The sequence below is a fragment of the Microtus pennsylvanicus genome, chromosome 17 (assembly GCF_037038515.1).
Source record: "Microtus pennsylvanicus isolate mMicPen1 chromosome 17, mMicPen1.hap1, whole genome shotgun sequence".
Classification (NCBI taxonomy): Eukaryota; Metazoa; Chordata; class Mammalia; order Rodentia; family Cricetidae; genus Microtus; species Microtus pennsylvanicus.
This window is the reverse complement of record NC_134595.1, coordinates 4981254-5007526: the sequence shown is the minus strand read 5'-3', so window position 1 is coordinate 5007526 and position 26273 is coordinate 4981254. Positions and strand designations below refer to the sequence as shown.

At 45.2% G+C, this 26273-nt stretch overlaps 1 protein-coding gene across 5 annotated transcripts in view; it reads left to right on the top strand.

The window, feature by feature from the left end:
* Nucleotides 1–26273, top strand: part of Klf7 (KLF transcription factor 7) — a 90083-nt gene that overhangs the window by 22934 nt on the left and 40876 nt on the right. For 3 of the 5 annotated variants that reach the window (XM_075951152.1, XM_075951150.1, XM_075951151.1), the window contains one exon: nt 19581–20208. In XM_075951152.1, coding sequence (XP_075807267.1) covers nt 19581–20208 — 628 coding nt within the window. Of the gene's footprint in view, nt 1–19580; nt 20212–26273 lie in introns of all 5 variants that reach the window. The other 2 variants (XM_075951149.1, XM_075951148.1) reach the window with 1 other exon arrangement.

Below are 26273 nucleotides of genomic sequence, written 5' to 3'. Positions count from 1 at the left end.
TCTCTCATGATATTGCAGAGTCCATAATACTGCTATATTGATTTTGCCAGCTGCAGTCATGGGGGGGGGGGGGCACGTGGGGGCTGGGCCTGGAGCATGCGGTGAGCTGCTTCCAACTCTTTCCAGCTTTTGTCAGTTTGGAAGCTGCAGACAGAGCCGGATTTCAAAGTTCTGGCATCCCTGAGCACTCCGTCCTAAATGAGGGATCCTTGCCTCTGGAGCTCTCCTTAGGTGACCAGCATCGAACCCTTGCTGTAGCTAACAGAGCCTTTCATAGCCAGGTGTCCCGGCTAGATCTGGATTGCACCCCACATCCAGAGGAGGCCCCCCTCCCCCTGGAGCAGTGAGTGCCATTGGCTGCTACAGTTGGGTCACAAACTCAGCCTACAGGAATGGGAGAGGTTTCCTCTTTGCTTAGAAAGCCAGAAAAACATCCACAGTGAGAGGCTACAAAAGAGAAAAACACGCTCAGGCCATGAACCTTTGGTTGGATCTTTGACAAAAACCTTTCTGAGGGTTTTGAAGGAAAGTGTTTCAATGTATGAAAAATCTTTTTGTCGGGGACAAGTTTTTCTCATTATCTAATTTCAGCACCCCTTCCATTGTGTGTGTGTGTGTGTGTGTGTGTGTGTGTGTGTGTGTGTGTGTTATACATATGGTAAACCTAACAAATGGCCATCAGATAGTTGTTTGGTGGGGAGACTTTCTTAGCTCACTGGGGCTGTGTTTAGGAACCTTTCTTTTCTTTTTTAAGCTGTTTAGGATAGAGGTCATATATGTATTGATTTCTTACCCTGTTTTGATTCTGCTTTGCGCTTTGTTGTGAGTGTGCTTTATGTTGGGAGTATAAACCTGGAAAAGCAATGCCCAAGAAGACTTTGTGAAGACACATAGCTTCAGAAATACCACTTCCCCGAGTTGGTACCAGCTACCTAGAGAAGCAGCCAGGCCCTTTCAGTGAGTGCCCCAGCAAAGCTGAAACCAGAGAAAACTAGCTGACCAGTGACCTGCAGCTGATCGCCCTTGGCCCTTTCTGGGCCTTGCTGGTGTATGTCTCGCTGTTCCTGATCATGTACCATGTGCATCAGAACCTCCTAGGTGGGGCATCTTTCCCCAAATACACAGTGTAGCTTTGATGGCTCCAGGCCCTCCCTCATGTGGCCTGTACTTCAAGGATGTCATTGTTCTGCCGTCCACTCTGCAATGGCTCTCTCATTAGTCAAGGTCTGCCTCAAATGTGCCTCTGTCACAACATTTTCGCTGACCCCTTTAGCAGCAATGTATTGGTTCCTTTTCTGTGTTGCCATAGCAACGAATCTTTATCCCAGGTACTAGTTCCACATATACAAGATCACCTTCCATTGCTCGTGTTTCTGAACACAAACATAGCCCCAGCTCCATAGCCGGATGTCCTGGCTGGACCCGGATGGCTATCCAGGAGCAGGAAAAGGGCCATTGACTGCCACGTTTGTAACCATGTTACAAACACCAATATGATATACCGTGGGCAATTTTCAGTGAAGTACTGAGCTACAGGATCCCCAGGAGTCTCCCGTCAGTGCCTGACAGAAAGTAGAAACTCACGAAGTGAGCGTTGAGTTAATATCAGAGCAAAAAAGCTACAATCCCTGCCTCTCACCGCCTACCATCTAACCAGAACCTTTTTTGTCCTCCGTCATTATCCTGTTGACCCAGTCCTATTTATCAGGGAGTCTCACTCAGTCAGTCACTTCACAGAGGAACATGCTATGAGAAATAAACATGGCTGTATGAATCTAAATCTTTAAAAAAAATTCTTCATTTTTAAGTTAATTATGCCTCTCCTGAGCCCACCAGACTCTAAACTCTCAGACACAGATGGCCCTCCTTAAACCTGGTGGTTCACAAGACCAAACAGATAGACGTGAACATGACAGAGACATTTGTGGGAAGGGGATGGATAGGCAGGGTATGGTAGGGGGCTCAGAGGTTAGAGTTGTTGGTTTGCAGAGTATACATGTGGGAAATTAGTTTTTAAAAGATACAGAAGTACATAGAATACCAGAGAAGATAAGATATTAAAGTGTAGTCATCTAGTTCATAAATACATAATTTTATTAAATATGAAAATGTTTTTATGTAAAATTTATTTCATTGAATGACCGCCAGTTGTGCTGAGCACCATACTTAGCCCAAAGGAAGTTTCAAGCTTCAAGGCTGCTGTGAGTCATCGTGGTACCTGCCTGGGGTTCCAAGCTGCTATCTCTGTAGTTCATACTTCTTACCGAGACACTTTGTAAGAATAGGGATTGTAGCAAGGGGTACTGAGCAAGAGCGTTAGCCAGATCTCAGTGTGCAAAGACGCTTGTTCTGTGTTCCTTCCAGTGGGTCTCTCTCCAAAGGGTATTGCCTCAGAATTGGGGGAGAGCAGTTCAGGTCTTCCTGGTCGGTAACTCCCCTAAGACTCAAACAGGAAAGAACTGCACAGAAGTGCCTGGAGTCCCCCCCCTCCTCCTTTCTTTCGGAATGGAAGCCCCAGTATGGCTCCTGTGGCTCATTTGCTTATCTCGTACACTCTAATTTTTCATAGTTCAAACATTCAGGAGAGTTCAGATAGCCTTCTTGGATTTGAAGCTTCCTTTAAAAAAAAGAAAGTCAACTCTGGGTCTACATTTCCCAGGTGAGACCAGCGAGCAGAGACTGTTTCTCTTTTTCAGTTGGCCATAGTCCCTACTCCTCTCCACTGTCTTATTCCTTTCATGAATACATCTTATTTTCCTTGGCCCCTCTTTGTATTTGAGAACTATTGATTTATCAGGAAGAGGATTTAATGGCTACAAGCATCTATCCACAGAAATATTCTATCATCTGCCACAGTGTAACAGTTGGACTTTGTCTGGGAGATGGGGTAGACACTGTGGTTTCAAGTTGCTATCATTGAGGTTCCTGGAAACATGGCACTTTTATATGCAGAGGGATCAGAGTGGCAAATCCCATCTCCTTTGTGCCTAGCTTCTTGCAGACAGGCAAGATTTGGCCATAAGAAGTTTATTATATTGACAGCCAGAGGATTTTCAGGTATTGAAAAGGATTATGTATAGCTAGTCCATTTTTATTAACACCTTTAGTTTTTGGTAAAGAAACCAGGGAGTAAGGATCAGATGACTCACCAGGGAACACACAGTGAATTAAGTAGGAGGGTCTGGTAGAAGTTCTCCTGGCTTTGGTCTGCATTCTTTCCCCTATATTTTCCTTGATTTTCCATGCTTTCAAAAGTCCCGAAGTTGAAAGACCAAGCTCTTCCGGACAATCTGGCCGTTCCTTTCCCCAAAGTTACTAACAGAGATGATCCACCACCATCCAATCTGAGTCACGCTCATCCTTATTTACACTGTCCCTTTCCCATTTAGTCTCTTACTACCAAATGACTAGATACAAAATGCTATAAAATTAATGTTTACATTCCAGGTAGGAAGCAAAGCCGTATGTCTGATGGATATTTATGTTGGGGGCCAGGACTTTTACACCTAAGGGAGAATCTCGCTGTTCTATTTCCCATTGCTCTATTTTCTCCTTCTCTTCTTTAAGAAATATTTTAAGTCTTATTTTTATTGTCTTATTTATGTGTCTACGTGTATATCTGTGTAGGGCTGTGTGTGTGCACTTCAGTTTAACTGTCCTCAGAGGCATTGTCCACGTGTGTATCTGTGTAGCGCTGTGTGTGTGCACTTCAGTTTAACTGTCCTCAGAGGCATTGTCCACGTGTATATCTGTGTAGCGCTGTGTGTGTGCACTTCAGTTTAACTGTCCTCAGAGGCATTGTCCACGTGTGTATCTGTGTAGCGCTGTGTGTGTGCACTTCAGTTTAACTGTCCTCAGAGGCATTGTCCACGTGTATATCTGTGTAGCGCTGTGTGTGTGCACTTCAGTTTAACTGTCCTCAGAGGCATTGTCCACGTGTATATCTGTGTAGGGCTATGTGTGTGCACTTCAGTTTAACTGTCCTCAGAGGCATTGTCCACGTGTGTATCTGTGTAGGGCTGTGTGTGTGCACTTCAGTTTAACTGTCCTCAGAGGCATTGTCCACGTGTATATCTGTGTAGCGCTGTGTGTGTGCACTTCAGTTTAACTGTCCTCAGAGGCATTGTCTATGTGTGTATCTGTGTAGTGCTGTGTGTGTGCACTTCAGTTTAACTGTCCTCAGAGGCATTGTCCACGTGTGTATCTGTGTAGCACTATGTGTGTGCACTTCAGTTTAACTGTCCTCAGAGGCATTGTCTATGTGTGTATCTGTGTAGTGCTGTGTGTGTGCACTTCAGTTTAACTGTCCTCAGAGGCATTGTCTATGTGTGTATCTGTGTAGTGCTGTGTGTGTGCACTTCAGTTTAACTGTCCTCAGAGGCATTGTCCACGTGTGTATCTGTGTAGCGCTGTGTGTGTGCACTTCAGTTTAACTGTCCTCAGAGGCATTGTCCACGTGTGTATCTGTGTAGGGCTGTGTGTGTGCACTTCAGTTTAACTGTCCTCAGAGGCATTGTCCACGTGTATATCTGTGTAGCGCTGTGTGTGTGCACTTCAGTTTAACTGTCCTCAGAGGCATTGTCCACGTGTGTATCTGTGTAGCGCTGTGTGTGTGCACTTCAGTTTAACTGTCCTCAGAGGCATTGTCCACGTGTATATCTGTGTAGCGCTGTGTGTGTGCACTTCAGTTTAACTGTCCTCAGAGGCATTGTCCACGTGTGTATCTGTGTAGCGCTGTGTGTGTGCACTTCAGTTTAACTGTCCTCAGAGGCATTGTCCACGTGTGTATCTGTGTAGCGCTGTGTGTGTGCACTTCAGTTTAACTGTCCTCAGAGGCATTGTCCACGTGTGTATCTGTGTAGCACTATGTGTGTGCACTTCAGTTTAACTGTCCTCAGAGGCATTGTCCACGTGTATATCTGTGTAGCACTATGTGTGTGCACTTCAGTTTAACTGTCCTCAGAGGCATTGTCCACGTGTATATCTGTGTAGGGCTATGTGTGTGCACTTCAGTTTAACTGTCCTCAGAGGCATTGTCCACGTGTATATCTGTGTAGGGCTATGTGTGTGCACTTCAGTTTAACTGTCCTCAGAGGCATTGTCCACGTGTGTATCTGTGTAGGGCTATGTGTGTGCACTTCAGTTTAACTGTCCTCAGAGGCATTGTCCACGTGTATATCTGTGTAGCACTATGTGTGTGCACTTCAGTTTAACTGTCCTCAGAGGCATTGTCTATGTGTGTATCTGTGTAGGGCTATGTGTGTGTGCACTTCAGTTTAACTGTCCTCAGAGGCATTGTCCACGTGTGTATCTGTGTAGGGCTGTGTGTGTGCACTTCAGTTTAACTGTCCTCAGAGGCATTGTCCACGTGTGTATCTGTGTAGCGCTGTGTGTGTGCACTTCAGTTTAACTGTCCTCAGAGGCATTGTCTATGTGTGTATCTGTGTAGGGCTATGTGTGTGCACTTCAGTTTAACTGTCCTGAGAGGCATTGTCTATGTGTGTATCTGTGTAGGGCTATGTGTGTGCACTTCAGTTTAACTGTCCTCAGAGGCATTGTCCACGTGTGTATCTGTGTAGCGCTGTGTGTGTGCACTTCAGTTTAACTGTCCTCAGAGGCATTGTCCACGTGTGTATCTGTGTAGGGCTGTGTGTGTGCACTTCAGTTTAACTGTCCTCAGAGGCATTGTCCACGTGTGTATCTGTGTAGGGCTATGTGTGTGCACTTCAGTTTAACTGTCCTCAGAGGCATCTGAAGTTATGATCACTTGTGAACTGCATGACATGGTTGAAGGGAACCAAATTTGTGTTCTCCGAAAGAGCAGTGTACACTCTTAATCAGTGAACTGATGAGCTATCTCTCCAGCACCCTTGCTTTTCCTTGTTGTTTTAAAGATTACATTTTCGTGTGTGTGTGTGTGTGTGTGTGTGTGTGTGTGTGTGTGTGGTAGTGGGGAAGCCAAGGAGACCAGAAAAGGGTATCAGATTCCTTGGAGCTGGACTCACAGGTAGTTGTGAGTCGCCAAATTGGGTGCTGGGAACAAAATGGCGGTTCTCTAAAAGAGTAACAAGCTCCCTTAGCCACTAAACCACTCTCTAGCCCTTTTCCTCCTCTTGATGCTCTTTTCCTGTGTTTCTTTTTGTTATCTGCCTTTTCTGTTTGATTCTTAGACAAATATGGATGAATGATTAATAATATTGGTGTTAAAAAATGAGTCAAGAGGGCCAGTGAGATGGTTGAGTGAGAAAAGGTGTTCGCTGCCAAGTTTGATGTCCTGAATTCAATCCTCGCTTGGTAAGGACATAATCTGGTAATGTGGTAGAAGGGCAGAACCAGCTCACCGTTCCTATGTGTTGCCTTTAGACTCCACACATCTGCCGTGACATATTCACATTCTCTCTCTCTCACACACACGCACACACACACACACACACACACACACACACACAGTGTTAAAGAAGAGAGAGAGAAAAGGAAAAAAGGAACCAAGAACCACTATTTTGAAGAGTAATGTGTGTGTGTGGAATGTTGGTTTTCATTAATAAAAAATTGTATTTATTTAAGCCAGGAAATATTTTTAAAATGTTGGACAGCAGACTCAAATCCCTCATTTTATATACACTGTAGTTTACATAAATCTGGCATTGATGAAATAACTCAAACGAGGCCTTCAGCGTACTATATAAGTTTTCTCTGGCCACACATTAACAACTTTCGCTAGTGTTGTTCCTTTACATTTCAGTAAATTACACCGGAAGTTGAGAGATTAGAATGACTAAATCCCATTTGCCTTCAGCAGTTTCACCAAAGTATGGAATAGCCATAGAAGACAGAAATGGTATAATAATGGGGTGTTTTCTGAACCAAGGGTGCCCAGCCCAGTTTTATCAGAAATGAAAGAAAAATATAGTCAAAAGCTTCTGGAATGAAGCTCAGGATCTGTGGGGTTTTCTGATTTAAAAGATCCCATTCCCTCATCAGAAAATTTTATTCCCCCAAAACTTCTGAGGGATGTCATATGTTGAAGTTTTAGACTGAGATCCCAGGTTGAAGGCTCAGGGTTGGACCAAAATTGTTGTTTGCCAAAACTTTTGATTCTATCTCTGGTTTTATCGGTGATTTGGCTGCTTAATTGTGAAAATGCCAATTTTTTTTACTAAGTCAGGTTCCATATACACTGGAATTTTAATCCTTGTAGCCTTCCAAGGCTACCCAATGGGACTCCCAGCTATGAGACTAGGATAACTACCGATAAGCCTTTTAGATGGTTTTCAGAACATGAATTCTGTTTGGAAAACAAAGATCATCGTTTCATATGGATTGAATTTGAAGAGTCCTACTCCTGCCTGTGTTCCAGTTACGAGTTGGCTTTTTATCTGCCAGCTCTGTTTGGTTTGTTTAGAGGAATTGTTTAGAGGAATTGGTTTCTGTAGATTTCTGAATCAGTAAATCGTTGGTTGTCATCTCACCGGGTGCTTTTGAGAACTCTGTAGGTCCTCTCCTCTCCTTCATGGGGACATTAACAAATACTGGGAGTGTAGATGCCATCGTTGTTTTTCAAGAAAATAAGTCCCGCGGAAGAAGAGCTTAAGTCACTGAAGGGCAAACCAAGTATGACCAAACCTGTGCAACAATATTCATACAAAACATCAAAAGTCCCTTTAATTAGAGCAGTGGCTCTGCTGGGGCCCACATTCCAGGACTCTCAGTAGAGAAGATATGTTTTCTTTATAGGCGAGTTTTATTAGCAGTGATGTTCCGGTATGTGGTTCAGGTTAATTAATGATGTAGTCACCCTGGTATCTTGCCATGAGCTTTATTCCAGTGAGTGAGCACTAGGAAATCGCATTGGCTTATCTTGTCATACCAAAAAGAAATCCATAATTCGGACCGTTGTAATATGTTTCTATGAGGTATGTCAACAAAGTAATTTAAGAATTCTTCCATGAATATGGCTGTTGACTAAGAATTAATTCACTATAAACAGTACATGTCCTGGGCAGTGGCCTCAATGGTTATGCACAGTCTTAACTATTTTATTGGCTGAAATGATTGAGACCTCAAAGTTCAGACCACCCACAAATTCCAGAGGCACTGACCTTCATTGTATGAGGAGATTTGTACCAAGGGCCATCCCCCCCCCCCGCCCGCCCGGGGAGTTTTTTTATTATTAATTTTTTTTATCATGATAATGTTTTAAAACTTAATTTGGGTTGTGCCTACATAGCAACCTTCCTTGGAGGTTGAAACAACAAAGCAATTGGATTGGAAATTAGATTTTCCCCCTTCCACAGCTAATGTAGTTCTCATTCCTTTGGGAGTTCCCCTTTGCATGGGCAGATGATTTCTCTGGAACTCTATGGAAATTGGTTCAGACAGGAACAAAGGGGAGAGGGGTGGCAGTGATGATTCAAATTAGTGTCTCTTCTTCAGTGAGAGTCTGGTCGCTTGAAAGTACATGTCATCTGATGTCAGTCAAGCCGTCTAGGGTTAAGTGAGGTGCCAAAGTAACTGGAATCCAAACTTCAGGGTCTCAGTAGTGAATTCATCCTGTCAAGATGGCTTGAATTGTTCATTTGAAGCCTGCACTATCTCCACGTGGTTCAGAAATGGACCACACACAATTTTACTTTTCATTACATGATGGAAAACCCTCTCTTTTTCTCCCAGGCAGCCCAAGAAAGATTCCTAGTGCCTAACATAATGAATTAGAAAGGGAACAGCTTAGCGACCCAGAACAATGCCAGCTTTACGAAGAGGCATCCAAAATACATGAAAAAGAATACACGCTTGCTGTCAGTGGCGTGCGTGCAAACACAGGCACACAGTCAAGGGAATGCTGCACAGATCCTATCCAATATTTTTACCTTCAGCTCTTGCCGGTTCAAACACCATCCCCTGTTAATTGAATTTTGGCTTACTTCCAAAGTTTGAGAGCCTGTACCCGTGAAATAATGACCTGAAATAAATAGTATCTCTCAGTAGAGATATCTTTTTATGTAAAATTCTTAAAAGGAACAGAGAGGAATGAAATGCTTCTATGTTTGGAAGTTACGGGAAAGACGGACAAATGGGCCAACAAAAGGATTTCGAAGGCCCTCACCATGGAAGTGCGCTAAACGACAGAAAATGGTAGTTCCTGGAGACTTCTAGGTTTGAATGGATTTTTCTGTGGAAGGACTGATTTAATGTTTGATGGCTATACGACTGCTAATCCTTGAGACTAGATTGTTGTAAGCATCCGTGCTTTGAAGACTGAGTGACTAGAGTCACCTTTGTTGTGGACATCCCATTAAGTGGCAGAAGTGGGAATAAATGGTAGAAAGTGGGTTGAGCCTCTCTCTGTCGTTACCCTGTTCCCGCAGGACAACAGTTAATAAGCACCGATCACGCAGGTGCTGAGAGGGGTGGGTTTCTTCTCCTGAGTGGCACTTGAAGTACATGATGCAATACAGCCTGCTGAGAAGAAACAGGAGGGTGTTTGCATCCGTCTGGAAGGGGCAAGTTTGAGCAGCCCCAGGAGACTTTGTCTTCAGGAGAGACTGTTTCCTGTTTGATGGGTGTGAATCAACAGTTACCTTCTAGGTGAAATGGTGAAACCTGTCAGATCAGTATGGCAGCAAGCTCGAGAGGTCACCTCAAGGGTTGTCTAAAATTCCCAGTTAAGACATAACTTCATTTATTCATTCAACTATTCCGATTTTGGGGGTGGGGTTAAAAGACATTTTTGCTGGGTGCTGGGGATTTATTGGTACATTTCAGCCTCTACTCTCTGGATCTATTGTTCTTGTAGGACAAGGAAGGCAGGTAACTGTGAGATCAGTCCAGGACTTTGTAAACACTAAACTGTACATCAAACAAGGTAGTGTGGAGATGAGTGGATGGGGGGTCTTCGGGGCTGGTTTGTCTAGGCGGGGCACAGCAGGCCTGTCTGTGTAGGTACCGGTGAACCGAAGCATGACAGGAGCCCACGCTCTGGGTAGTGGGAGGGTGGGTACGAGGAGAGTTGTGTCTACATGAGGAGAGTAATGAGTGGAAGAGAGAGGAGTGGGTGGGGGAAAGACAGGTCAGCAAGGCGTAGGAAAGAAGCAGGGGGTGGTGGTGGCTTATTCACAGAAGTTTGTGGGGGGGGGGGAGTTTGAACGCGTGGTGGTTCATGCATCTTGTAGAGAAGCAGATGAGGGACCAGGTGAAGAAAGGAAATCCTGAACCAGATTCTCAGGCTCGGGTTTTTTCATCAGTGGGAGTGGGGGTGGGGAACAGCCACAGAACGAACAAGAGGAGCACAGTGTCCACTTGTCCACGCTGCTCTTCTCTTGATGTTTTCTAGAGCAAGAGAAGAAGGAGGTGGCAAGTCTGTGAAGGCAATGGACGTTTCTTCCGCTCAGGCGCCGCCTGTCAGGCCTACCCCATGAAATGAAATTGCACCTCAGCTTAGACTGTGAGGTTTTTTTCTGTGTTGTAAACATATAAATTTATCCTCGAAAGCCCTGAAACAGACATGATGCTTGTAGTCCAAGCTTTGTGAGAAACAGGAGCAGGGACAACCACCCACCATGTCTCTTGTGTTTTTCCCCACTGAAGCGGTTTTGCATTTATCACACTCCTGTCTCCGCAGAATGTGCTCACTGATGGCTTTTCCACTGAATCCAGGTGAATCATTCATTCATTCACCTACCCACCCATCACGCAGTAGACAAGTGTATGAGGGCAGGCCACAAGTCAGGAATTTACATTTTAGATATTGGTGAAGCCAGCAGCCATGTGGAGGCAGGAAACACAAGATATAGCATTCTGTGTAGAGGATTGCAGAGAGTCCAGGCTCTGAGTTCCTGCTCAGAGACATGTCTCAGGACACTGTCTAGGTTCTCCAAACCCTTCCCTTCACTACGGTATCAGTGCTGAGCCATGTCTCCTGCTTCTGACCCTGCTCTCCACATGCGGGCTGCACTTCCGGTCTGTCCGTCCCATTTCAAGGGTTCTGCCTACTTTAGATGTTCAGTCCATTCTTCCAGTGGATGAGCACACCGAGTTCAAGGAGGTTAAGGTTGCTCCGTCACGCGGCCATCTTAAATATTTTACAAAATCGATTCCACGGGCATACAATTACACAAAATGACAACAGTCCTAGCAAGAAAAGCAGCTCGGAGCTTGCTTTCATTGTGCCCTTGGCTGCCATTTTCCGTGGCCTGGGGAGTACAGCACTCTCCTTGTTCTCTGCATTGTCTGTAACACTCTGCACCAGAGGTTCCTGGAAGCTGTATTTTCAAAGTGTCTTCTGTGATCATCAGCCACGAGATTGCATCTGCCACTGAGAGCCCCAGTGGGCTTTGAACCCGTTGTTCTTGGGAAATTCAAGCTGTGAGAGGGATAGGAGAATGCTGTGCATGTGTGCGATGGTGTGTGTGCGTGGAAGAGCATGTTTAATTATCCCAGTGCAGAAGGACGTAACAGTGGCCTAAGAGGAAGTCTGTGAAAAAAAAAAAGGAAAGAAAAAAAGGAAGAGAAAATTCCCAGTAGCCTGAGTCAGGCTGTGGAGTGTTCTGGGAGAGGAAGGGGGATGATGTCATGTTCCCATCCTGGTTGCTGAGAGTGAAGGGGCCCAGGGAGTTTGTGGAGGGTGTGTGCGTGTGTACACAAGGTTAATGGGAACGGGTGGGGTGTGGATGAGCGAGCCGTAAAGCAGGATTAATAACCCCTTGTCAGACCTTTCTCCGTTACTGTGTTTTTCAGTAATTTTCGTTTGAATGAGAGCTCTCTAGCCAATTAATGTTTATTTGTTTCTTTTGGCAAGGCATGGTGGGGGAAGGGATTGAGGTTGGTGAGTTTAAATTTTTTGTTTTGTTTTTGCATTTTGGAGGAAGTGTGTAGCATGAGCTTGGATTTTCAATGATGCCCCCCCCCCAATCTCTTAAGAGGCAGGAGGCAAGACATGGCCAGCTGGTGCCTTGAACTGGCACAGGTGCAGAGGCTGTGGGGGTGGGGAGCCAGGAATAATTACAGGTTTCTGAAGCATCAGGCCCTGCCTGACACAAGCACTCGTCAAGAAAACTGCTCTTTATGGGAACTGAATGGTGAAGCTGAGCGCCCGTCAGGCTCACCGTTGTTCTTGGGACACCATCAGTGGGAAAGAGTCCTCCTTGGCCTGGGGCTCTGAGACAGTATCCTTCCCAAACAGGAGCTGCTTAGCCCTGTCTCCGGCCATAATAGATCTTTCCTTTGGGGCTCTCCCTTCGGGGGTCTTGTTTAATGTTCAGATCTCGTCCATTGCTCTTGACAGCAGTCTATGGAGTCATTTTCTTCTACTCTTCTTAAGGCACAGGTTTTATTTTGTCCATGCAGATGTAAGAGTGACTACATCTGGGACATGTACTGAAACTTAGCTTTGTAGCAAACAGTGCTTTCACCAGCTTGACCCTACATGGTGGCTTGGTTGGAAGAGACGGACAGAGGAAACTTAAGTGTCTTCTCTGTCTAGCTATTCCGGAGCCTTAGCATCTAAATCACTCCAGCGCTGGGATTTAGTTTTGTTCCTTGGGTAAGGAACAGTGCACAGCCTTTCTGAGGGCTGGCTGCAGACCCATGGACTTCAATTGCTTTTCAAACCCGTTTCCAAGTGTTCTGAGAATGAATGAGAACAAGGCAGAACCAAGTTTAGAGGTTCTGTTTGTGCTTGGTCCATCTCATTCCTAGTTGATGCAGGGAAAGGCACTCCAAGTTGGAGAAGGTGGAAACCCAGTCTTTCTCCTAGACCCCGAAGCTCGGCTTCGTGCAGTGCCTGACGTTAGTATTTTATTTGGACTTGAGCTGTTTTGGATGATTTGCTTTCTGCATCACAGCTGAAGATCCCTTGGAAGATGAAAAGGGTATTTGAGGAGGCTGCACATCATGTACCCAGGAAAAGTAATTTCAAAGACACCATCCTCTTCCCAAGCTTTTATGCTCCTCTCCTTCCTTCCTGGCTTCCCCAGGGAAACATATACAAACACATATTTTCTTTATCTGTTGGAAATCATTTGGGGGAGGAGAAGCCCCTTGAAGACATTTTGATACAAATTTCCTAACTTTCGTGTTTATTTGGAATTAATTAATTTTCACAACATTGTCTCGGAATTTAGAAAGTACTAGAGGGAGATGGCTTTAATTTGGTTTCAGCTCCAGCAACCAGTTGATGTGAGAAAGAGCCAGGAGGAATGTGATCTTGCATCTCCTATAGTTCCCCTGGTTGTTTTGCGGAGCTCAGCAGTTCCGACAGCAGTGTGCAATGGTGTTGTACCTATGTAGTGTGCTATTGATGTGTTGTTGGTTTCTTTTTAACCTACTAGCTAAAACATGCAGTAAGAGATTGTTGCTTATGCTGTATTCTTGCTTATTCAAATTCTTCCCTTTCCAACCTCCTGCCCTAATGTGCTGATAATAAAAATCAAGAAGGTGAAAATTGGCTTGAGGGGAGTGACTGTCTAAGCTGTAGGAGGAGGGTTAGTGACAGTCACACCGGGTCGTGTGTATATTCTGTCCTAAAGTGTTCTCAGTGTGACTATGCCCTTTCTCAATCAGCTTTAAAATGTTGAGGCAATGGACTTTTCAAGTGCTTGGGAGGAAGTTGAAATTCTCCCCCAGGCTTACTGGGTTAGTCAGTGGTGGCTCTCCTCCTCTAGCCACAGAAGAAAGATGGTAGCAAATCTCTCTGGTTCCTCTTCCATCTTTCAGTGCTGGCCTCATTTTAAAGAAATATGTCAGCAGCTTTGATCCTGTCATTCTTTGAAGAGACAAAGCCACGAAGTTCCCATCCGTACCAATCTTTGTGAATCTTTCTGTTGATGTCAGGAGTTGGATGAGTCCTTCTTTTTTTGCTAGAAAGTTTAAGCATACACCCATGCTCAGAGTCCCCGGGAGGAAGGTTTTAGAAGTGTCCACGCCCATCAGTAGCTTGTCTGGTACCATGCTGAATTTCCATTCTGGGATGTGTCTGAAGATTTCAGAGCACACACACAAAGTGAGCTTTAGGCCCCTCCCTGGAGAAAGCAAGAGGTTGCTTCCCCGCTTTGTCCCTGTGAGGCTCTTTAGGGACTGTGGCACCGTGGTTAATAGCACGTGGCAAAACCACATCTAATAATTGGCAGAAAGAGGTTCCCATGGGCAGCTAAGTGCAGTTCACCTGTGTGTGATTACCTGGGTGAACATTCTTGCTTGGAACAAACGCTCACCCTTTCCTTGCCAGGAGCCCCATCATAACCACTCATTACCTTCCTCAACAGCAGCGTCAGGTCAAAGGCTGATCTGAGAGAAAGCCCGACTTTGTATGTTTAAAAAGAGCAAGTCTATATTTCCATTTATTTTTTTGCATCTATGTGTTCTGCCTGAAATTGTCTTATCTCTGTGTAGGCTCAACTCTTGACCCTTCTAGGTGAGACAAATGGGATGATTGTGATGGAGGACAACTGCCACAAAGACCACAAGTGACCAGTGATTGATTAGCAAATTACGTATCGATTCCTGGCCTTTTATGTCTTTGACTTTGCATTATTCCAGAAAAAAAATCATTAGCAAAATGCAATTTGTTTTCCACTTTTTTTTTATTTAACTTAATAACTTGAATAAACATGGATCCAGAGTCCAGAATACCTGTTCTGCCATAGTTATTAAATAGTAACAAAGGTGTTTCACCTATGGCGTTGTCTCATGTTCAAATTGAGATGAAGGATAAAAATGAAAACTTTTTATGGGCTAAAAGGTTTGAAAGGGGACGATCCCGGGGAACCTAGGCTAGAGCCTGCTCTTCTTGCTTTTATGATCATAATCGTAAGCACCCAGACATTCCGCCACTTTGTCCACACTTAGATTTGGGTTTGCAGGTACGTGTCATTGCCCAGACTTGGGAAGGAGAGTCTTTCAACATTTGGCAGTCAGCACATTTCCTCAGCACCCCGTTTTGAAGACCAGGCTTCCTGTGGGACATGGACTCCATGCTGAGATTTGAATGAAGAAGGATTAGTGGGATGGAGGGTGAAAGATTGCATCAAGCCTGTGAACTTGAGGAAAAGTAACGAGGAAAAAATGGGTGAGAAAACCCTTCAGGGAGGCGTGGCGAGGAGGTGGTAATGGATTGGTAGTTTGGTATAATTTGAAATGAAGTGGACAGAGTGGAACAAAGCCATTTGGTGACTTTGACATCATATACCCAGGTGCTTTACATTTTTCTTGAACCCATGACAATAACTGTTTACTGCCAGTGAGGAGATTTTTGATAGGCTTGTGTGCTGCAGGCCTGGAATTTTCTTGTTCTGCTTCAACTTTGGTTTCTGGAACTTGTCATAGAAGAAGAGGCTATGGCTGTAAGAGGTTTGAAATTTTTTTAAAAATCACTTTCTATTGTTTATTTGCATGGTGTGAGACAGAGACAAAGTAGGGAGTTTCAGGTCAAGGAGCCCCTCTAGAGATCAGCTCCCTCCTTCTACACGTGGTTCTGGGCCTCTAACTCGGAAGTCAGATCATCAGGAATGGCAGCACCTGCTCACGCGGAGCCCTTTCCTCAGCCGATTCTCCTTCTTCCTGTTTCTAAAGCCAGGTCTTGGATTGTTATCTTTAACAAGCTTGTTTCGGTAGCAAAGGGGCTGGGAAAGCATGAAGTAGGTCATGAGGGAGCTTTTAGGGTGATAGCTTCAGAGGCCGCTCCAGGAATCGTTATTGGGAGACGGGGCAGAGAAGCCGTGCATTTCAGAATTGGGTCTCACAGCCTTCACGGAGCTCATCTGTGACTGTAAGTTCGTAAGGAAATCACTAGCACTTGCGAACTGGCTCTCCCTTTGCTGAGATTAATGGCTTGTTCAGGATTCAGGCTGATGCAACAGATCGAGCCTTAAGTTGTGTTGTTAGATCAGGCTGCAAGAAGCCTCTGTCACCAAGGTGAGGTAGCAGACGGGCATAATTCGTGTCATTAAACTTGACGTCTGCTGACCCAGACTTGGAGTTTGGTGGCTGAAGTGTCATCGGAATAGAGAAAAACATATGAATACTCTTCAGATTTATAGCCTAGAGATATCAGCTTGCTGGTGTTTTCTCAATTTCATTCTCCCCCTCTTCTTCAATATAGCTAACTACGGTTTGATTATCACTGCCAGGAAATTTTCATTGGGAAAAATACCATTAGCTAGTTTATATACTTTATTTGAATTGCATTATTTTCCCAATATTTTATTTGTCTAAGATCCATTATACTTAAAGTATCATATCATTTTGTCTCTTCTGGTCTGTGACAGCTTCTCAACCTTGCTTTATAGTTTATGACCATGACATTTGTAACTGGCCAGTTGTTTTGTGTAATTGATTCTGTTTTGGTTTGTCTCATATTTTCTCATAATTAGATTGGGCTTATGTATCTTTGGTAGGAATACCACAGAATCTTGTAGTACCCCATTGAGCGTATCATACAGGGCTTACCAATATGACTTGTCATGAGTATGTTAACTATAAACAGTGGTTCAGGTGGTATCTGCCAGCTTTCCCCACTGGGAAGTTACCATTTTTGTCTCTGGATTTAACATCTCATTGGGAGATACTTTAAGAGGACAGATACCTGCTGCTTATGGTTCCCCTCCCGTCTTGAGCCTCCATTGATTAGTCTTACTTGGTATCGCTGTTGCTTTGTTGTTTGTTTCGTGCTGGGTTTTTGATTACTGTCAACCTTTCTCTCATCCATATACTTGTCATCTCATATAAGGAAAAAACGATCTTTCCCCTCCATTTATTTATTTAATAATCTGTTTATCATAGTGTGAGGTTTTGATTTATTTGTGTTGTAATCTGTTACCAGTATAAAATTTCCCCTCACTGTCTCTATTTGGCCACTGAAGACTTCTGTAAATGAGAAGCATGGATGTCTTTACTGCACCCCACTTCCCTTACACTTCCTTGTCTTCTGGGATCACAGGATCTTCCCGGCTTAGCTAGTTTTAGTTTTACCCTAGTCCATGGAACAAGTATTTTTCTAGTGAGCCCTGACTGTCTTTGCGGACTATGTAAGTTGACAGAGTTTAGGAACGCTCCACCTATAGACCCAGACACTAGGTGTGTGACAGCAATCCTTGCACAGGAGACAGAGAGCTACCCCAGGACATTCAGTAACCCATGACTCAGCTGATTTTTACCTGGACCGTTCCGCGTCTCCTCTCTGGGCAAAAGGGCAAGAAGCGTTCTGCTTGTGCACCCAAGGCCATCTTTTAGTGGTCATTTCTAAAACCGCCTGCCTCAGCAAGATGAGCCGTACTCTTGACTGTAATGTAAACCTCAGTAAACTTAAAAGGCTTGATAGCTACAGTCTGTTATTTGACGACAAAGAAATGAAATCAGGAAACACTAATAGATATCTAGAAAAATCTCCAAATATCTGGACATTAGCATACCTTTTACTTGCTCCCCGTGATGATGACTGTCTCCACTGAAACAGCTGTAGAATAGTGAGTGTAACAAAACCATCTACATGAAGGTGCTGGAGAGAGAAGAGGAGCGCACAGATGTAGATGGCAAATCCACTCGCCTAGGGGAACTATACAGTTATGTTCCCGTGTGTGTGTGTGTGTGTGTGTGTGTGCGTGTGCGTGTGTGTGTGTGCGTGTGCGTGTGTGTTTGGGTTTTTAAACTTCGCTAGGTGTTGGGTGGGAGAGTTACTTGGGCAGCTGACTTTTGAAAAGTGGTAGAGACAGAATGACCAAAGCAAGAGTGCCCAGCACTGTCCCTGGTGGGGGAGGAGGAACTTAATAGTTTTAAGATTAAGGTTTTATAACACAGAAGTGAATCCATTAGAGCGCTGACTGAGGGCATTGGCAGTGGAAAGAAGGTAATGATCCATATCAATTAGGTGGAGAAAGAGAGGGGAAAATGTTTAGGCATAAAATTCAAAAAGGGGTCCAGCAAGGTAATAGAAATTCTAGATCTGAGACGGTGGCAGTATTGGGTTACTTGTTTCTAATATAAAGTACCTGGAAGATGTGAGCCGTTTAGTTGTGTGGTTGGCAGTAAAATATCAGAACTTAGTAAACCTTCCGTGATGAGCACTCCACGTTAGAAGGGAGAGTTCCTTCCTCACGCGCCTCTCAGCACCTTAGAAGCACCTTGCAGTCACCTCACTTTGTGAATTCACATCACTCTTAGCGCGCTGACGCTGCCCCTACCTCACAGTATGACCGCATCTACTTCAAGCATGAGCGTTGTTTGTATGAATACTTGTACTGTGAATGATGAATGAGTACGGAAACCATTCATTCATTCATGGCATTAGACACCAGCTGGGAAGCCCAAAGCTGATTTTTAGTCATGAATCTGGTTCTCATTCAGAAATACAAAGATTTACCTGGTCTGACCAAACACCGGTTGGTTAAATGTTGCCAAAATAAAATCCTAACAGACACAATGTGTCTGCGTATGCCATCAGAATATGTTCTGAACAGGATAAACCCTGAACGCTGGTTGAATAGAAGCACTGTGGAGGCAGTAAATCTGCAACAGTCACATTTGTTATTGCCCTTAGCGTTAGAAGAAGGAGTGGAGGTGGGGTGAGTGTGCAAGTCAGCAAGATCATTTATGGAAGAGTCTGGAATGGTGAAATTGAGGAGAACTTTGGAAGGCGAACTTATTTTTGCCATGAAAGAACTCCTACCATCTTTCAAGGACTTAGGAGCACCCTGGTCAAAGATTTGCAAAAGCTATTTTTTTATGATTTTTATGAAAGTTTTATGATTTATAATCTTCTATCTTTCATAGGTCTTTCATTCACTGCCTAAGCCAAGCCGGCCAGGGACTCAGAGATTTTCCTGCCTCTGACTCCTGAGTACTGGGATTAAAATTATGTACCACCAAACATGGTACCTTTTATAGGTCCTAACTGTTGTCTTTGAACTTATTTTTGCTGGACAGTCAGAGATACCAAGCAGTAATAATGAGATTCATGTGTCTTCCTACATAGTGGAGAGTAATTGCATTTGTTATAATGTACTAAGGACAATAGAGGTTTTGTCTTACGTCTTCAAGATTTTATAATAGGCATTTTGTAGAATGATATCCATTCCCTGTGGTCATAGAATCCAGACTCAAGTCAGGGCTGGCTCTGGCTGACGGCTCCAGAAGTTGCCTCTTTGATTAAATACGTGTAGAACACAGCTTGTAAAGTTGACTTAGCTTTGTAACTTGCCCAAGTCTGTCTTGAACACTGGATTGGGACCATGAACAATCTTTGCTTCTGTTTGCATCTTGCTTCCATGGCAAATCCTAGTGGTGCTTCAACCATCTTAGCTGCTGAATTGATAGAGACGAAATAGACCGTGTTGGTGTAAAGGTTCTGTGGATTTCACAAGTGTGAGGCAGTCCTTCTGGGGATCCAGTTTTCCGTCTCCTACAGTAGTTGAAGTTATCCATGTGGCCTTGCTGAGCTCCGCAGAAGGACTCAAAGAGTACATACGAAGGCATCAGACTCATAGGCAAGAGCATTTTCAGACGTTGGCCACGAAAGCCTTCATTGCAGTTCCCGTGTGCCTCCAGGTGTCCTTTGCCTCTGATGGTTACTTCTCTTCTTCCTTCCCCCACAGACATGCCTTGAGTTGGAACGCTACCTCCAGACGGAACCCCGACGGATCTCGGAGACCTTTGGTGAGGATTTGGACTGCTTCCTCCATGCCTCTCCTCCCCCGTGCATTGAGGAAAGCTTCCGGCGCTTAGACCCCTTGCTGCTCCCAGTGGAAGCCGCCATCTGCGAGAAGAGCTCTGCGGTGGACATTCTCCTCTCTCGGGACAAGCTGCTCTCTGAGACCTGCCTCAGTCTCCAGCCAACCAGCTCTTCCCTAGACAGCTACACAGCCGTCAACCAGGCCCAGCTCAACGCAGTGACCTCACTAACACCCCCCTCATCCCCTGAGCTCAGCCGCCATCTGGTCAAAACCTCACAGACTCTCTCAGCCGTGGATGGCACAGTGACGTTGAAACTGGTGGCCAAGAAGGCGTCCCTCAGCTCAGCGAAGGTGGGAGGGGTGGCGGCGGCCGCAGCCGTGGCAGCAGCTGGCGCAGTTAAGAGTGGACAGAGCGACAGTGAACAAGGAGGGGTAGGGGCTGACACATGCCCTGAAAACAAGAAGAGAGTCCACCGCTGTCAGTTTAACGGATGCCGGAAAGTTTATACAAAAAGCTCCCACTTAAAGGCCCACCAGAGGACTCACACAGGTAGTGGTACAAGTTGGCCGCAGGTCATTTCTTCCTCTTTTACATATTCCCCTTGTGGTGAGATGGGCTTCTCTTATAAGAGGTTGCCTTCCTGCTCACAGGCAGGACAGCTGGCGAGGGAAGTAAAATGCCTCACTTCTGACTCTAGGGTCTTAAGTTCTTACAGCGCAGGACGTGGGATTTTCACTGCCTGGCTGAGGGGGGCTGATTTCAGAGGCAAGGCTAACCCCGCAGAGAACCAAGGGTTGAAGGAAGGGAACCCTGGTGTGACATTCCCAGTACCCCACACTAGCATCTCTGAGTATGGTTCTGAGTATGATCTACACGGAAGCTGAAGCGGTACATTTCAGAACATCCACGGCTGTACCTGGTAGCCAGGACGGCCCTAGTCACTCTCCCCCCAGCATCCCTGATTTTTTTTTATCAAAGTCACCAGCAGCAGGAGGGTTTCAGAGTTCATTAGATGTGATCATCCTGTAATTAATTGGCATCTCCTCTTTTGCATTGTTCTCTGGCGCGTGCTTTATGGAGAGGTGGCAGAATTGCTTTTTAACGAGCTTCTTACCGAGAAGAAGTGATTACACGGCTGTGTGTGCGGGAAGGGTGGCGGGGAGGGGACGGGATATTTCACTCAGGATTTCCGTGCTGCTCTTGGGGGCAATGGGATCATTTGGAAGTGGGTGGTTCACACAGGAAAGAGAGGGGTGGCCATTTTCCTTGAGACTGTGTGTGTTTTCAGTTTGGGGACTGGAGCTTGGGCTCACATCTCTTCTTGGTCGGCTAAAGTGCCATGAGGAGAAATTCCTGGAGCCGGTGGTTTGTGAATGGGTCACCACCAGTGCATCACGTGTATGGTTTTTGTGCCCTGCTTAGGGAGCATCCCCAAAGGTATAAGAATAAGAACATTCTTAGAGGAAAGCAGGGGATAGCCTGTGAGGTAAGAGAAGAGCCTAGGGCCAGTGCTGGCCTTCAATCCCAGCACTCAGGAGGCAGAAACAAGTGGATTTCTACGAGTTCAAGGCTAGTCTGGTCTATTTAAGCGAGAACCAACCTAGTCAGGGCTACACAGTAAGACTCTGTCTAAAAACACAACCAAGCAACCCGCCAACAATGTGGCTCTGAGGGTCTCTCTCAGCCCTGAGGTTTGGGTTCCATGATGTCTTTGTATGACCATCAACAGTGTTCCTGAAGGAAAATGCACCCTGTGTGAAGAGAAGCCACCGGTTTGAACCTCAGTGGTGTCTTCATGCAATGGAGAGGCCTGGCGTTGCTTCCTGGGTCCTGACTTAGGCAAACACCCACAGGACTGAGCAGAAAGCATTGTGTGCCTCTTGCTAGGTTTGTGGAGTGGTCTTCCTAACACAGCCTCTGAATCCATGGCCCAGCTTCAGATTCTATCAGAATCTGAGTTCAGCTTCTCCAGCTGCAAACACTGAAGTCAGTGCTGCTTTCTGCCGTCAGTCCTTTCCCCTTCCCTCCCCCTCTTTTCTTTTCTTTTTCGTTTTTGTTTTTTCAGGACAGGGTTTCTCTGTGTAACAGCCCTAGCTCTCCTGGAACTGGCTCTTGTAGACCAGGCTGGCCTTGAACTCACAGAAATCCGCCTGCCTCTGCCTCCCAGAGTGCTGGGATTAAAGGCATGTGTCACCACCACCCAGCCCTTTCCCTCTCTTGATACTATTTGAAATCATTTTAATTTTTATCTTCTTTGAGTCAGGGAAGAAAGTAATGACAAGACCTTACAATACCCTCAGGCTGTAGAGTAAAACTCACTCCCTCTGTTCCCCAAGGAAACCAAAGAAAGCAAAATGAAGCGATAATGTTGTGATATGCTGAGTTGTGAAATACGTGATTATAGATAGCTACCTTCCTGAACGTTTTGCACTAACCAGGTTACCTCTTGGCTAGAAGCTGGGCAGCTCTGAGGAACAGAGATTTAGGGAGTGGTGGGTAGAGTCCAGTGTTTTCCTCTTCCCGCCGTGTGACCCCGGCAGAGGTGTCCGAAGGGTCACCATGATAACTGATGCATGATTTGGGGATTTGTTCTTTGAAAATTAAGTACCAAGGTGGAGCTTGTTATGCATAGCGCCTGCAGCCACTTGCTTTGTCGTGGACGGAAGTGCCAAGATCGCTGAGCACAGAAATGTACTGAGAAAGAGGGTGTTGAATAGCAGTGGGCAGGGTGGTATAGTCAAGTCCACTGGGGTTTGTGTTCTGCCTCTTCTACTAACCTAGACTTATGACCTGTATCCGTTATCTTCTCTGGCCTGTCTCCTCGTCTATGAAGAAGGATAAGTACGTCCACATTATGGTTTCCAAGACTGAATGAGCTGTTTGCTTGGCAGACGGTCGTAGCTCATTAGCGATAGTAGTGGAGCTGTTTTGTTATTATTACGGTTGTGCTGATTCATTGGGTAATGATAAATTAGTGGAACAGCCGTATGAAAACTACACATTGGTCAGTTAGGCAGCGTAAAGAAAGGCTGAGTGGCCTTAACCTCCATGTTCCAAACTCCCACACTCTCTTTTGGCGTGTATGTATATGTATTTGTGGGTTGTGGGCATGTGCACACACATGCCCGTGGAGGCCAGAAGTCAGCGCTCAGTGCCTCCCTCAATCCCTTTTCCCTCTTAGTTTTTGAGAAAGGGAGACTTAATGAACATGAAGCTCATTGATTGGCTAGACCGAGTGGCCAGTGAATACTCAGGGTTTTCCTGTCTCCACTTCTCCAGCTCTGGGATTATAGATAATACTTGGTATCTATCTATCTATCTATCTATCTATCTATCTATCTATCTATCTATCTATCTATCTATCTGTCATCTATCAATCATCTATCTTTCATCTATCATCTATCTATATCTATCTATCATCTATGATCTATCTATCATCTATTTATTTATTGAAAATAGATTCTTTTCTCATACATCCTGATCAAAGATCCCCATCCCTCCACTCTTTCCAGCCCCCCACCTCTTCTCTCCCAGATCCATGGCTCCCCTACATTTCTCTTCAGAAAAGAACAGCCTCCAGGAGACAACAACCAGATACAACAAAACAAGGCACAATAAGACAAGGCAAATGGACTCATATTGAGGCTCAACAGGGCAACCCAATAGGAGGAAAAAAGTCCCAAGAGCAGGCAAAAGAGTCAGAGACATACTGGCTCCCACTGTTTTGAGTTCCACAAAAACACTAAGCTAACAGTCATAACGGATATGCAGAGGACATGGTGCAGACCCATGTAGGCCCTGTGCATGCTACTTCAGTCTCTGTGAGCCCCTTTAAGCCCTGCAGGCCATGTTCTCCTGGTGTCCCCCATCCCCTCTGACTCCTACGGTCTTTCTTCCCCTTCTTCCTCAGTGTCCCCTGAGCTCCGAGGGGAGGGACACCACGAAACCTCCTCTTTAGACTCTTTACATATATAATGTCTGGCTGTGGGTCTCTGCACCCGCTTCCGTCTGTTGCCAGAGGAAGCTCTCTGATGACTGCTATGAGTATAGCACACTTCTCATTACGGGCGTGTTTGTATAAGATCAGAAAGTACAAAGTCTGGGATACGTCTGCACCTAAGCTTTTTGGAAGGATGCTCAGCATGCAGTCGAATGGCTCCCATGGCTGATTTGTGGGTGGGGAGGGATGATGCTGTTGGACACCAGGGTGCAGGGTTAAACTGGTCCTGCAAATTCTAGCCTAGAGAAATGGCTTTCCTTAGATATCAAGGGAAGCTGTCCCAGAAGAAGAGCATGGATAGGAGAAGAGGAACAGTTGCTGTAAGAAGGAGAAATCAATGTGAAGGGGAAGTGGGGAGAGGAATGGAGGATGGGCGAAGGGATATGAATTAATTTGGATTAAATGGATGGGAATCAGAAGTATTTATTTGGAATTGGTGTGAATGGGGCACATGGGGAACTGAAAATGAAGGTGATAATTTATGTGGTGTGGATGAACTAAGAATAATGAGAAAAGCATGAAGGGTAAAATCGGACTAAGTGCCTCAGTAAAGGAGATGGGCGGTGCAAGCCTAAGGGCAAAGGTACCTGGCAGGGGGAACTGGGGTGGAAGGGTCTGCTTCTGATGGGAAGAGTGCAATGGGCAGAACCACATGATGAGAAGACTCTGGATAGATCCAGGCAAGCTATCCAAGTAGACGATTCACTCCAAGTCAGTGGAAATATTTCTTATGCTTCTGGTGTTTGGGGATAGAAAAAGAAAGACCATAAGGAAAGGATCCCAGAGAAAGGAGAGAGACTGGCGTTTTGTCCTCTAGAGTTATATATATTTTGCCGTATCTCTTTTCTATAGTAATATGTTGCAAAGGAGACACAGTTGCAAAATGAGATGTAATAAGATAAAATGTGTGAGCCTGTGTCTTCTCCACATAAAGACAATACATTGTTGGTGATGTGAATTTGTTCACATTGGGGAATTTTTAGAGTGTTATTCATTTAGTCGTTATACAGATGGGATTTCCTAGGCTGGAAAAGATAATGCATTTTGTTTTTTCTTTCTTCTGTGACTGTTTTTGAAGATGCTGAATCCTGCAAACCTTCTGACCCGGAGAATATCAAGCAATGAGATAATGAGATGGTTTTTGTTTTTTTTCCTTTACTACTACTGCTTCCTCCTCCTCCTCCTCCTCCTCCTCCTCTTCTTCTTCTTCTTATCTCCTCCTCCGCCTCCTCCTCTTCTTCTTCCTCCTCATCTTCCTCCTCCTCTACCTCCTCCTCCTCTTCTTCCTTCTTTTTCTTCGTAACAGATGTTCAGTTGGTAAGTTGGGTCCAAATACCGTTTTCTAAAGGAGAAGGTAGGGATTGGGCATCCAGCGTGGAGAGGTAAGAAGGTGAGACAGGAAACCCGACGATGGGAGCGTTGAGGAAAAGGATCTGAGTGAAGGGAAGTGTGTGCACACGTTGACATGTGCACCATTCATGTGTTCAGCAGCCATGCCGTTGCACAGACATGCCCCGCCCCCTCCTGATCCGTGTAAAGTCTTTCTCATTCATTGACGTGCTTTGTCCATAGTTTTCTCATCCGTCGGCCTTCATGTAGTTGAATTATCCTTACCTTTTGTTCCCAGGGGAACCTTCTCTCCCAGTGTTTAAGAAAATCTCCATTATGCTCATTCCCATCAGCCCACAGCTTCTTACGGTGTGACTATCTTTCTGCACAGAGACAAAGTTCATCTTCTTGATCTCTGCTCAGAAGGAGGACAGCTGAGGTGGCAGTGGGGCTGTGTACACAGGAGGCCTTTCCTGTTCAGCGACCCTTAGAGAAGGATGCCCACACTCACGATAGTAGGAGTGAGCTGTGTAGGCAAAGGCAGGACAGAGGCCAGCATTCCTTCTGGGCTTCTGGGTCACCCCAGAGGGAGAAGGAGCCTGCTCTCCTGGGTGCTTCTTGGAGAACCCTTTCTGCGGGGTGGGGTGTTGTAGGCCATGTGCAGGAGGACATAGGTTTTCCATAGAGGAGTGTAGCAGGATGCTTCCCAGCTTCTGCTTTGGGGCAGTTTCTGGTGGAATCAAGAGGTGATATCATTTATTTTCAAGTGAGAAGGTGAATAAAAGTATTTCAAACAAAGGGACAGGTGTGGGTGTTTGGAAGGTAAACAGAGGTGGTTATAAAATGTCCATGGTGAAAGTTCTCTAAGGTTTGCGTGGAACTTGTTTGGTTTATTGCTCAGCAGACTCTTGAAAAGTGCTGCCGCACGCCAGGCGTCATTTCCAGCCCTTACGAACCTGACCCCTCAGTTCTCATGCTAAACGGCGCAAGTGCTGTCTTGTTTTATATAGGAGGAAGTGGCTCAGAGAGGTCTGTTAGATGGTTTTCACAGCGTCACACAACATCGCCCATCTCACGGATGACTAGACTAGGATTTGAATCGAGAAACAGTGTTTCAGTCTGAGATTTTAACTTCCATGTTCAAACTAATGACAAAGGGAAGTAAGTTTTTTTTTCATAATCTATTTTTGGTCATTGTGTTGTTTTGTTTTTCAAGATAGGGCTTCTCTGTGTAATAGCTCTGGCTCTCCTGGAACTCGCTCTGTAGACCAGGCTGGCATTGAAC